This window comes from Notothenia rossii (assembly GCF_949606895.1).
Source record: "Notothenia rossii genome assembly, chromosome: 7".
Taxonomy (NCBI): Eukaryota; Metazoa; Chordata; class Actinopteri; order Perciformes; family Nototheniidae; genus Notothenia; species Notothenia rossii.
Window position 1 is genome coordinate 776,093 of NC_136905.1, and position 14,369 is coordinate 790,461.

At 44.6% G+C, this 14,369-nt stretch overlaps 1 protein-coding gene across 1 annotated transcript in view; it reads left to right on the forward strand.

Moving 5' to 3' along the window:
- Nucleotides 1–2,497: 2,497 nt before the first annotated feature.
- LOC307013470 (NACHT, LRR and PYD domains-containing protein 12-like) overlaps nucleotides 2,498–14,369 on the forward strand; it is a gene marked incomplete at its 5' end in the record, with an annotated part of 61,545 nt that continues 49,673 nt past the window's right edge. Inside the window, 2 exons of the mRNA XM_079640868.1 lie at nucleotides 2,498–2,540; nucleotides 6,832–8,719. Coding sequence (XP_079496994.1) covers nucleotides 2,498–2,540; nucleotides 6,832–8,719 — 1,931 coding nt within the window. The remainder of the gene's footprint in view (nucleotides 2,541–6,831; nucleotides 8,720–14,369) is intronic.

Below are 14,369 nucleotides of genomic sequence, written 5' to 3' on the forward strand. Positions count from 1 at the left end.
GCTGCTGTGTGTATCTAGTGTATTCATACACACTGTTCATACTGCTCTCAGGCTGCTGTGTGTATCTAGTGTATTCATACACACTGTTCATACTGCTCTCAGGCTGCTGTCTGTATCTAGTGTATTCACACCCCTCACTTTTTATTCATCATTTAATTCATTCTATCTTTTATTCTGTAGATTGTGTACATTACTTTTCACTTTACTGCTTGTTGCACTCCTGGTTAGAAGCTAAACTGCATCTCGTTGTCTCAGTACCTGTAATCCGTGCAATAACAATAAAGTTGAATCTAATCTTGAGCAGGAACAAATGTATTTACTTAGTACATATCTGACATTAAATACATTTGTGCATTCTTTATGAATGCAAACCGAGTCAAGCCGACTCCGGAGGTGGCGGTATGCACCTTAAAGTTGTGCACCTAATTGGGACCAATGGGTGGCCGTATGCATTTGAAAAGCAATATAAATCACACGGTTATTATACAATAGGCTTTAAAAGCACCATCGATGACCATTACCCTTCTCCAATTCAAACTCTTGATGGGAAAAAAGGAAGGTGTAAATGGTTGGGCTATACTGTAGCCTACTGTATACATACAAAGGCCATTCAAGAGACGTTCTTCTGGAAATGTTCACATCAAGCACCTTCAAGTTAAACAATACTACAGTAAACAATTAACACAGTAAATTATGTGGATTAAACCACATTAATTTTGTTAAAAAGAAAAAAAATATGTTTTTGTTTGAATTATTAAATGTAGGGTGAATTGCCCTAATGTGGGACATTTTTGCATTTCAGACCTCGGGAATATATTGCGATATGAAGCCGATACAATGAATCAAAATCCAGTACAATTATGAAATCCCCAGGATGTGTCCTAATCAAACCAAAAGAGAAAATGCAGATATTACACTCATAAAAGAAATGGTAGACATATCAGTAGGCCTACTCTTAGTGCCAAGTTGTCTCAGACCATCTGCATTTTCTAATGTGGGACAGTGAAAAGTCTATGTTAAAAAGCCTCCGTCACCTTAATTCATGTAAAAAAACCATCTCAGGTCAGTAACAATCAAAGCTAAATCTCTGTGCCTTCAGGCTTGATCGCCGTTCAAATGACAGCGTTGGTTTCCCCAAAAATGGGCGTGGCTGTAAAGTGACATAGATGTTACTCTTATCTATTATTCAAAACCATTCTATTTATTCTAACGTAAATTACATGCCAGTGTTTTATCTTTTTATTTAGCGATTTGTTTTTGCAACTGGGAATGTTTTCATGTTCCCTGATTGGATGTTTGAGCCACAATGCACATTTGGGATGTGGTGTTAATTTGATATGATATCCGAAAGAAAAATCTGAATGTTTGGAAATGCATTTGTCTATTATAATAAGATGAATCCACGAAGATGTCAACAATACTGTGGGAGCCATCAGGGAAGCAGCATGACGAGACCCAGGCAGGACCACAGAGACAGGTTCAGCCACGACGATGGTTAGGTGTAGGATCAATTGGGCTGTGTAACACATTGCCCGTTCCCTGGACCTGGCCATGACTATGAGGTCGTCCAGATAAAAGAAAACTCTCATGCCACGGCCGCGCAGCGGTTGGAGCGCTGTGGCCACACATTTGCTATCTCCCCTCGGGATGATAGCTTTGCCTCTCTTATGCCTGTGAACGGAGGAGGGATGCTGCAAAACTGGAGTGAATAACCCAGTGTCAACGTCCTGTCCATCCACTCCGTTAACACGCAGCTGTGCCTCCATTCCCCATAACACTGTGTTAGAGGATGTGCAATCAGCTGTGGGGCCCCAGCGATAAAGCTGTGGTACTCTCTGGTGACCAATCCCGCCGCAAATTTCCCTGCGAAGGGGAAGCTCTGCCCATGGGGGGTGGACACAGAAAGAGCCGACTCTCTACTGAGGACCTTGAACGCGCCGCGCCACTCCGTGTCCGAGTGGCCCTGCACCTTGAGGATTCCAGCCCATATCGCCACCGGAGCCTTCGTCCTCAGTGGCTGTCGCCACGTCGCCTCCACACACCGCCAGATGTCTGGCAGGGGGGGTGAAACAAAGGCCGGCTGCGCCGGACAGGCCAGGCCGTAGCAACCCTGACGTAGGCGTCTCACCGGCCTCGGTGGCAGCGGTGGGGGGAGCGGCAAGCCTGCATGCTCCGCCGCCATATTCATCACCGCCGGGAAGTCCTGTCGCGCAGACCTGTGCTGCTGGCCTTCCCATCATTGTCCCTCTCACCGATGAGCGGACCCGCCCTGTCCTGCTGGTATGGCAAACACGAAGGGCATTCCCTCCTTGAGGTCCTCCATCTCCACCACGTCGAGCTCTGGGTCCTCCACCGGCGATACGTAGCAGTCCTCAAACTGCGCCAGCCGCTGATGGCGGCTGAGCCGAGGAATTAGACGGCAGGCGGGCCCAGGTTGTCCGCCGCGTGGTCGGACCCCAGGCATTCAATACACTGGCGGTGGAGGTCGGCGCCTGCAATGGCGCCCGGACACGAAGGACAGGGCCGCTGCTCCGGCAATGGTGAGTCCATTTTCTTCGGTTTGCTTTAAATGTATACATCTGTCTTCACTCAGTTGTGTGTCTCTTGCTTGCTGAAGAGAAAGGGATGACAGTCAGGAGGCGAGGCCTCCTTTTATGCGGTGAGATGCGCGCGCATTCAGGTAGGCCCGCCCCGGGTCCGGCTACGTCTAGAAAGTCTCAGTGGATGAATGCTTGCATGATAGGATCAAGGGGAGTACCCATAGAGTCCAGTAGAGTGCGGAGCCTGTGAGAGATAAAACAAGCACACAGAACAAAAGCCAAAGTCCCCATTGGACAAGTGGTCACGCTTCCCAAACTGTGTCCAGCTAAAATACACGAGAAAGGAATTAATCGTGCCTACTGCTTTCAGCTTGTTGTGCGCTGCGGTCAATGAGTGTCCTTCTGTGAGTCCTCATGGCTACTCCAATGCATATCAACGAGGAAAAAACGGTCCAAAGGTTCCAAAGGTACAGAATGTTAAGTCCGTTATCCGAAGCGTCCAAGCGATCCGTAAACCTATGGAAGCTGGCCGGCCGGTCCGTCCAGTTCGGTCTCTGATGGGTAACACCGCCTTTTTCTGTTGACTTAATTTGGTGGCTCAATTTCAAGTTCAGTTTGAGTCGCCAAGAGGCTAAGCTTGGCTATAAACTGTGACGCGTTCACAAAGAGAAAGTCCATACTGAAGAAAGATAGTTTTACGATATTTAATAAACACAATCAAAACACAGTAACTATGGACTAAACGGTCAACATAAAAAATTACAGCACAAGCTCACCCTCTATCATCCGCACTCAACATGAAACAGGTGACTTATATACACAAACCACACCCGTGTGTCAATTACCGGAAGCGCTCAACAAAAAACTAAAAGTGATGTCAACAAATAATAATAATACAAATAATGAACTTGGGCTAAGTAGCATTATGGCACCTAAAGTATGGCCTAAACACATCTTGGGGCTACAGTAGTTTTCCATTGAGTCAGGGGCCTCCTGTGCACAGCCTGCTGTGAGTGAAGACAACTGTCTCCCCTCTTTAAACAGTGACACCCATAGTGAAACTATAATAGGCCTTAAACTCAATTTACCAAACCACTTATGTTTGTATATACTGGGATTATAGAACAACATGAAATACAATGCATTTTCATTGTGGGTTATACGAGAATATATTTGGTTATATTTGATTATAATTGATTATATTAACTTACGTTTTAATTATTCAACTTAATATGGAAACCTCAACAAGGTATAAGGTGGGTGGGAGGCGTGTGGTGCAGTGATCAATCAATGTTTCAATCAATCAATCAATGTTTATTTATATAGCCCAATATCACAAATGTTACATTTGTCTCAGTGGACTTCACAGTTTGTACAGAATATCAGTATGACAATACGACACCCTCTGTCCTTAGACCCTCACATCGTACAAGGAAAAACTTCCAGAGAAAACCCCACAGTTTAAAGGGAAAAATGGGAGAAACCTCAGGGAGAGCAACAGAGGAGGGATCCCTCTCCCAGGACGGACAGACGTGCAATAGATGCCGTGTGTAAATTGAAAAGATAATACATTTGCAACATAGGTAGTCCAAATGTTTTGAAATGCATGTGTGTATAATAAGAAGATGAATCCACGAGGATATCCATCCAGGACTTATGATCCAGGACCGCAGCCACGACTCAAGATCCAGGACTCGCAATCCATGACACAGGACCGCAGGATCATCCATGACTCCGGATCCCGGCGTATATAGACACCAAAAAGAAAGAAATTTGGGGAAGCTGGGTTAATCGGAACATGAGAGTACACAGGTATAGACAGAGAGAAGGAAGAAGTAAGATGTCCCCCGACAAACTAAGCCTATATCAGCAAAACTAGGGGCTGAATCTAATCAGCCCTAACTATAAGCTTTATCAAAAAGGAAGGTCTTAAGCGCACTCTTAAAAACGGATAGGGTGTCTGCCGTCCGAACACAAACTGGAAGCTGATTCCACAAAAGTGGAGCTTGATAAGAAAAGGCTCTGGCTCCCACTGTACTTTTAGAGACTCTAGGAACAACCAACAACCCTGCATTCTTGGAACGCAATGCCCTAGTAGGACAATAGGGTATAATGAGTTCTTTAAGGTAAGATGGCGCCTGCCCATTAAGGGCTTTGTAGGCGAGAAGAAGAATTTTAAATTCTATCCTGTGTTCTATAGGGAGCCAGTGTAAGGCAGCCAGAACAGGAGTAATGTGGTCCCTTTTCCTAACTCTGGTTAGTACACGAGCTGCAGCATTTTGAATCAGCTGAAGCGACTTGACTGACTTCTTGGTACACCCTGATAATAAGGAGTTACAATAATCCAGCCTTGAAGTAACAAATGCATGGACTAGTTTCTCTGCATCGTTTTGAGGCAAGATATGCCTGATTTTTGCAATGTTACGTAGATGGAAGTAGGCGGTCCTTGAAATTGATTTTATGTGGGCGTTAAAGGATAAATCCTGATCAAATATAACACCAAGATTCCTTACAGTCTCACTGGAGGCCAAATTAATGCCATCCATAGTTAATATATCTTTAGATAATTTGTTTCGTAGATTCTTCGGGCCAAGTACAATAACTTCAGTTTTGGTCGTGTTTAACATCAAAAAATTTAAGGTCATCCACGTTTTTAAGTCCTTGAGGCAGTCTTGAATTTTATTTAGATGATTAATTTCATCAGGCTTGATTGATAAATATAGTTGAGTATCATCCGCATAACAATGAAAGTTTACAGAATGATTCCTTATAATATTGCCTAACGGAAGCATATATAGGGTGAACAAAATAGGTCCAAGCACTGAGCCCTGTGGCACTCCATGGCTAACTTTGGTTTGCATGGAAGATTCATCGTTGACACGTACAAACTGAGAGCGTTCAGATAGATAAGACCTAAACCAGCCTAAAGCAGTTCCCTGTATGCCAACTAAGTGCTCTAGTCTTTGCAATAGGATATCATGGTCGATAGTATCAAATGCAGCACTAAGATCGAGTAAGACAAGAATAGAGACAAGTCCCTTGTCAGAGGCTATTAGAATGTCATTTGTGACTTTAACCAGAGCTGTCTCTGTGCTATGTTGTGTTCTAAAGCCAGACTGAAAATCTTCAAATAAATCATAGTTTCTTAAGTAATCACAAAGCTGTTTTGCGACTGCTTTCTCAAGAATTTTTGAGAGGAACGGAAGATTAGAAATAGGTCTATAGTTGGCTAAAACCTCTGGATCGAGGTTGTGCTTTTTAAGAAGCGGTTTTATCACTGCTACTTTGAATGATTTTGGAACATAGCCTGATAATAAAGACATATTCATAATAGTGGTTGGTGTTCGGATCAAGAGGTCACAGGTTCAAACCCCACTGCAGTCAGCATGTCGTTGTGTCCCTGAGACCCCAAAGTGCGCCTGTGGGGATTGCCCACAGTACTGAGTATGGAAGTCTCTTTGGATAAAAGCGTCTAACAAGTGACATGTGATGTAATGTATAAGGTCAGCTTTTGTTATTTAATATTAATATTCCCTCCGTCATATATTTATGTATTTATAACCCATTGGTCGATTTTGATGATTGACATCTCTTTTGAACCGTTAGAGCCAATAGAATCGAAGGGGAATTTCCACATACACACCAATGTTACCATTGAGAAGTGGGGGCTATGCACACGCAGTTTGCCCAAAGCGAACTCTCTGAAATCTGAAAACTAGGTTTATTGCTCATGGATGATCAGAAAACATTTCAAAGTGACACAGACACATTGGATTAACCTTCAGCAGCATTTTTATCATTTTAATGCCATTGAAGACAACTTTTGATCAGACAACGACAAAGGTAAGATATATTGCCATGTTTTCTACCTAATGCCACGTGTTGTGATGTCTGTTTTTGTTTCTAATGTCGCAAGTTCTGATCATGGAGTGATGATACAGATACCTGTCGAATCTTTGTAATCTCACGATGCTAATCAATGGGTTGTATTTGCATTTACTGTAAGTAATAAGGGTTTTATACCGTGAGTTCTGTCCTAACGGCATTAGCATTTTTTCGCTGCGGGCTAATTCAGAGGCTCAGCGTTATTCTTTTTTTTGCTAAAAATTGTTCATATCATCAGTTAGCTGAGTTTCTTCCTGTTACATGGATATGAAACATTCATAGTTTATTAAATATTTAGAAGCCCTCAGACGCTGTTTCCTGCAGATGATGCATTTTTCTGGGGGGATGGGGGGTTTAACAGGTTACCAGTCATTTTCTGATTCTCTCATGTTTCCTTCTCTTCCAGCAGATAGTGGTCTGCAGGAGGTTCTAGATGAACATAGGCTCAGTCTGAAGAAGAGATGTGAACGTGTGACTGAAGGAACTAATAAAAGTGAAACCCTCCTCAACAGGATCTTCACTGAGCTCTACATCACACAAGGATGGAGTGAAGATATTAATACCCAACATGAGGTGAGGCAGCTGGAGACAGCTTCCAAGATGAAGACCCTCCATGACACTCCAATCAAGTGCCAGGACATCTTTAAAGCCTCACCTGACCAACAGACTCTCATCAGAGCGGTCCTGACCAACGGAGTTGCTGGAGTTGGAAAAACCTTCTCAGTGCAGAAGTTCACTCTGGACTGGGCCGAGGGTTTGGGAAACCAAGATGTCAGTCTGGTGATCCCGCTCTCCTTCAGGGAGCTGAACCTGATCAAAGGTGAGCAGTACAGTCTTCTCAGGGTGCTCCATGTTTTCCATCCAACCTTACAGAAGCTCACAGCAGAGCAGCTGGCTGTCTGCAAAGTGCTGCTCATCTTTGACGGCCTGGATGAAAGCAGACTTTCTCTGGACTTCAGAAACAATGAGGTTGTGTCTGATGTCTCTCAGCAGTCCTCAGTCAACGTGCTGCTGACAAACCTCATCAGGGGGAAGCTGCTTCCCTCGGCTCTCGTCTGGATAACTTCCAGACCTGCAGCGGCCAATCAGATCCCTCCTGAGTGTGTGGACAGGGTAACAGAAGTACGAGGCTTCACTGACGCCCAGAAGGAGGAGTACTTCAGGAGGAGATGGAGTGATGAAGACCTGTCCAGCAGAATCATCTCTCACATCAAGAGCTCCAGGAGCCTCCACATCATGTGTCTGATCCCAGTCTTCTGCTGGATCACTGCTGCAGTTCTGGACCGCATGTTGACTACAGACCAGAGAGGAGAGCTGCCCCAGACCCTCACTGACATGTACTCACACTTCCTGCTGGTCCAGACCAAGAGGAAGAAGCAGAAGTATAAAGAGGGACATGAGACGAGTCCACAGCAGCTGACGGAGGCTGACAGGAAGGTTCTTCTGAAGCTGGGGAGGCTGGCGTTTGAACATCTGGAGAAAGGAGACATCATGTTCTACCAAGAAGACCTGCAGCGCTGTGGTCTTGAGGTCACCGAGGCCTTGGTGCACTCAGGAGTTTGTACACAGATCTTCAAAAGAGAGAGTGTGATCTTCAAGAAAACAGTCTACTGCTTTGTTCATCTGAGCATTCAGGAGTTTCTTGCTGCAGTCTACATGTTGCACTGTTACACCAACAGAGACACAGAGGTGCTGAAGGACTTCCTACCGAGAGACTATAGCAACAGATATAACAGTGATCAGGATTACCCATCCCTGGATGTCTTTCTAAAGGGAGCCATGGAGAAATCCCTCAGAAGTAGAAATGGCCATCTGGACCTGTTTGTCCGCTTTCTCCACGGCCTCTCTCTGGAGTCCAACCAGAGACTGTTAGGAGGCCTGCTGGGTCGCACAGAAAAGCGTCCAAAAATAATCAAGAGACTCGTCAGAGGCCTGCTGGGTTGCACACACAACCGTCCAGAAATCCGTCCAGAAATCCGTCCAGAAACCATCCAGAAAGCCATCAGCAACCTGAAGGAGATGAGAAGTTCTAAAATCTCTCCTGAAAGGATGATCAACATCTTCCACTGTCTGACAGAGATGAAGGACCACTCAGTACATCAGGAGATCACAGAGTTCCTGAAGTCAGGGAACAGACCAGAGAAGGAACTCTCTGAGATCCACTGCTCTGCTCTGGCCTACATGCTGCAGATGTCAGAGGAGGTTCTGGATGAGTTGGACCTGAAGAAGTACAAAACAACAGATGAGGGACGACGGAGACTGATTCCAGCTGTGAGGAACTGCAGGAAGGCTGTGTGAGTCCAGATGTGATTAACTTTATAAACTAATGTGAATCACAAGTTGAGTTATTCAAACAAGGACTAATATTTCTGCTGTTTAAATACTGAGAGAGCAAAATAAAACAACACTGCTCTTCCGTTTATTTATAATAATGGTTAAATTGAACCGTTTCTGTTACGGTGAGTGAAGCAAACAGGACCCAAACGCAGATAACACTGAACAATCCTTTATTTTAAGGCTAAACGTCAAAACTCAGAACACTCCCCGGTGAACACAGTCACAGACAAACAACGAACCAACAATGACAGACTGCAAAAACACAACTTAAATACACACAAGACTAATCAACTAAACAAGAGACAGGTGAGGAGGGAGGAGAAAACACAGGGGCAACAGGGGAACACAATCAAGTAAACAGGTAGGAGGGAACAGGTAGGAGGGAACAGGGAACAGGTAGGAGGGAACAGGTAGGAGGGAACAGGTAGGAGGGAACAGGTAGGAGGGAACAGGTAGGAGGGAACAGGTAGGAGGGAACAGGTAAGAGGGAACAGGTAGGAGGGAACAGGTAGGAGGGAACAGGTAGGAGGGAACAGGTAGCAGGGAACAGGTAGGAGGGAACAGGTAGGAGGGAACAGGTAGCAGGGAACAGGTAGGAGGGAACAGGTAGGAGGGAACAGGTAGCAGGGAACAGGTAGGAGGGAACAGGTAGGAGGGAACAGGTAGGAGGGAACAGGTAGGAGGGAACAGGTAGGAGGGAACACACACAGACAGGAAACCAAGGACAGATCTAAACAAGACAAAACACAACACAGAGACATTGTGACAGTTTCTCTCTTCATATAGACTTAGACATACTTTATTGTCATTTCAACAAGACACAGAGTGTACTATTTAAACAAAATTGTGTTGTACTGGCTTCCAGGAACAGGACAATAGAAAAAACGTGCTAAAATTGTGCATATAAATAAATACTTTTAAATGACGTGGTGCTAATAAAATGTAAGATAAAGTGTTCGTTTAAAATATAAAGACTTACTTTACATCTACATGAAATAGACATACTGTATAGAAGATATGTGCACTTTACGCAGCGTAATGTAATCTCTATGTTACTGGTCTACTACATATTCAGCAGTCTGATGGCATTGGGGAAAAAGCTATTAGAGAATCTGACTGTTCTGCTCTTAATGCTGCGGAACCTCTTGCCGGAGGGCAGCAGGGAGAGCAGAGCATTGAGAGGATGAGTGGGGTCTTTAAAAATGTTCTGGGCTTTTGTCAGGGAGCGTTTCTGAGCGGTGTCTCTGATGGGAGGGAGAGAAACTCTGATGATCTTCTCTGCTGTCCTGGTCAGCACGCTCTCTATGGTTCCTCTGTAGAACGTGGTGAGGATGGGAGGGGGGAGCTGTGCTGTTCTCAACCTGCGCAGGAAGTGTAGGCGCTGCTGTGCCTTCTTAAATAGTGATGTAGTGTGAGTGGACCGGGTCAGACTGCTTGTGATAAGGACCCCCAGGAACTTGGTGCTGTCTGTAGCCTTCACTGCTGTGCCGTGGATGTGGAGTGGTGACTGACAGTGCTTTTTGTTCCTGAAGTCGATAATGATCTCTTTTGTTTTATTGACATTCAGGATCAGGTTGTTGGTGTTACACCAGTCTGTCAGATGTTTCTCCCCCTCCCTGTAGGCCTGTTCGTTGTTGTCCCTGATGAGTCCCACCACTGTTGTATCGTCCGCGTACTTTATGATGTGGTTGGTACTGAACCTGGAGCAGCAGTCGTGGGTCATCAGGGTGAAAAGCAGTGGACTCAGAACAAAGCCCTGCGGGGAGCCGGTGTTTAAGGTGATGGTGCCGGAGGTGTTTTTACCGACCCGAACATACTGGGGTCCCTCTATTAGGAAATCCAGCAGCCAGTTACACAGGGGTGTGTTGAGTCCCAGGGGCTCCAGTTTGTTTACCTTGATACTGGGGGATGATTGTGTTGAACGCTGAGATGAAATCCAGGAACAGCATTCGCACATGGGTGTTATTCTCCTCCAGGTGGGCTCACATAGAGCGCAGAGGAGATAGCATCCTCTGTAGAGCGGTTAGGGCGGTAAGCAAACTGAAACGGGTCAAGTGTGGGTGGAAGTATGGAGACGATATGCTTATTTACAGGCCTCTCAAAACACTTCATTATGATGGGGGTGAGTGCTGCAGGCCGGTAATCATTCAGGCAGGTCATTGAGGATTTATTTGGCACAGGTACAATGGCTGCTGTCTTAAAACAGGATGGAACAATGGCCTGGTCCAGCAAGGTGTTGAAGATGTCTGTGAGGACATGGGCCAGCAGTCCCTGAGCACCCGTCCTGGTATACTGTCGGGGCCTGCTGCCTTCCAGGGGTTGACTTTCCTCAGGGTCCTCCGAACTTCAGCTGTGTCAAGGCGAAGTCTTTGTTCCCCCTGCTTGGGGACAGCTTTCACTGCAGTGGTGTTATTAAGTGCCTCAAAGCGACCAAAGTGATTATTGAGGTTGTTGAGAAATATAGTATAATTGTCACAGGGTGGTGGAGCAGCCTTGAATCCAGAGATGGACTGAATGCCCCACATGCACCTGCTGTCCATGGGGCTATGGAAGAAACTCTGGATGTTTTGGCTATGGGCGAGCTTTGCATCTCTGATGGCATGGTCCAGGTTGGCTCTCGCTGTTCTAAGAGCTGCCACGTCACCTGATCCGTAAGCCAAGTTTCGTGCTTTCAGCAGAGCGCGAACCTCCATATTCATCCAGGGTTTCTTATTGGCACGTGTGGTGATGTTCTTGAGGCCAGAGACGTCTTCCATGCACTTCTGGATGAATGCAGATACAGTCCCAGCATACTCCTCCACATGCATCTGTTGGTTGACAGTTGCAGCGTCTTTAAACACGTTTGAGTGATGGAGGTGACATGTCAAACACATGAAGGACTTTAGAGGTTTCTCAGCATGTGATCAGCAGGACTTACAGTTATCAGAGAAAGCTGTTATTACTTTCTAGTACACACGTTTTTATCACAATGTATTAGAGTTTAAAGTAAGATCTATATAATTTCCCACCAATAACAGAGTTATGTCTTAATGCTGATATACTGTGAACATCTGATGGTATTAAGTTGACAATATTGAAACTTTATTGGTTTGTTAATTGTGTTTGCAATACATTTTCAGACGCTCAAAGAAGCCAAAACCTCCTTCATCCATCACATCCAAATATGGATGAACATTTAAATCTGTATATCAGTAGTAATAAGACACCAGTATGAGTCCAAATGAGATTGAGTACCTGATAAGAGAGTGATTTATGACCCTCATAAGTGATGTATGACCCTTAGTAGGTCATTATAGTCAACTAGAGAATGCAAGTCCTGAAGAAATTGCTAGTGGAAATGCTTTATGCTGAAAAGCTGACGCTAAACTGCTGAAATGTAATATGTAAGAAGAAAGTGAATAATTTAGATTGAAATGATAACGGCCCAAACCTGTGAAGGTTTTGGCCGTGATAATTTCAAAGATTGAAATGAAATGATACGTGAACACTGGGGCTTGAATGTGTGATAAGAGAAGAAAAGAAAGTAAAAAGGCTTGGAAAAGCAGCAGAATATTTGAACTGCAAACTATTGAACTAACTTGCTAGCGAAAGATCTATCGCCATGCCAACGGTATTTGATGACACCCCATAATACGCTTAGACATGTTGATGGCTGCATCGTTACCAAACCTGTTTAGTTTTGGGCTGTTTGGAGCATTTTCACTGAAGTTATGAGAAAACCGTCTTTCATGGTGAGCATTGTGTTGCCATGGCAACGGCATTTGAATAAATCTCAAAACTGTCCCGTAGATGTCTTTACGGCCGGACTGTTAGCACACATGTGAAGTTTTTGCACTTTTTGACAATTTTCATAGGAGTTATAGCAATATCGTGTTTTATTGCAAGGGATGTGTTGCCATGGCAACATATTTTGAGGAAAACTCACTAATGGCACGTAGACATGTTAAGGACTGTCATCATTTGCATAGGTATCATTACAACATCGTGTTTTATGGTGAGGGATGCGTTTCCATGGAAACAGCCTATGGAGGCTTGTGGCGCAGTGGATAGAGCCTTGGTGTTGGGATCAGGGGGTCACAGGTTCAAACCCCACTGCAGTCAGCATGTCGTTGTGTCCCTGAGACACTTCACCCCAAAGTGCTCCTGTGGGGATTGCCCACAGTATTGACTATGTAAGTCGCTTTGGATGAAAGCGTCTAACATGTAATGTAATCTCAGATTTGGCGTAGAGCTGTTGAGGCATGGACCGGTGATATACAAGCGAAGTTTGGGGGCGATCAGACCGTGTCCATTGGAGTTAAAGCGACATCGTGTTTCATGGCAAAGGATGCATTTCTATGGAAACGGCATATAATGACACCCCATAATTGACAAAGAGCTGTTGAGGGTCGGACCATTAACCATTATCTGAAGTCCGGTGCTGTTTTAGACCATTTGCATAGGGATCACGACAACATCGTGTTTTAAGGCGAGGGATGCGTTTCCATGGAAACGGCACATGGTGAGATCTCAGATTTGGCGTAGAGCTGTTGAGGCATGGACCGGTGAAATACAAGTGAAGATTCGGGGAAGTTTGGACCGTGTCATGGCGAGTGGTCTGTCGCCATGGCAACGGCATTTGATGACACCCCATAATACGCTTAGATGCGTTGATGGCTGCATCGTTACCAAACCTGTGAAGTTTTGGGTCGTTTGGAGCATTTTCACTGAAGTTATGAGAAAACCATGTTTCATGGCGAGCATTGTGTTGCCATGGCAACATCATTTGAAGAAACCCCATAATTGACGTAGAAGAGCTGTTGAGGGCTGGACCGGTAATGTACAAGCGAAGTTTTGGGGACGATCTCACCGTGTCCATTGGACTTACAGCGACATCGTGCTTCATGGCGAGTGGTCTGTCGCCATGGCAACGGCATTTGATGACACCCCATAATACGCCTGTTAATGTGACCAATGTCATCGTGTTACATGACACAGGTGTTTATATTTGAGCTAACGAGGCGTGCAGAGATCAAAGGTTTCCATTGTTCTGGATGAGAGATGAACCTCTTACATGTGAATGTTTTGTGGAAGAACCGTAACAGATATCTGTGAAATTTCAAAACGTGAAGCATGTCAAGGAAGTTGAGTATCTGAAGTGTAATTTTTGTGTACTTTCGGGTTAATAATGTGGCCTTTTTGGCAGTTTAACTAAAGGTGTGCGGCTGCTGCCGTGAGGAAATATCATCCTGAAATTACAATGAGCTTTAATGGAGGCATGTTGAACGTTTTTGTCACTTCATGCCCTCAAAAAGCACTTTGTTTAATTATTTGTCATTTTTCAAGCTACGAGATGTTTTCCTACGTTTGTCATGAAAAATGATGCCTCAGGAATGTAGGGTTTGGGAATTATGGCAGTTTTTAAAAAAATATGAAGGCAAATTTCAAGATTTCCTACACTCTAGCTGTGACATCACGCACTGTTAAAATCTGAAGAAAGCCTCTGTAACAATGTCTGAACAATGTTTAATATCTCTAAAAGTAAGAATCAGATTTAAAAGTTGTGTTACAGGAATAATGTCAGAAAGCTGTGTAACAATTTAAAGTTGGAATGAGGTTTCTGAGTGA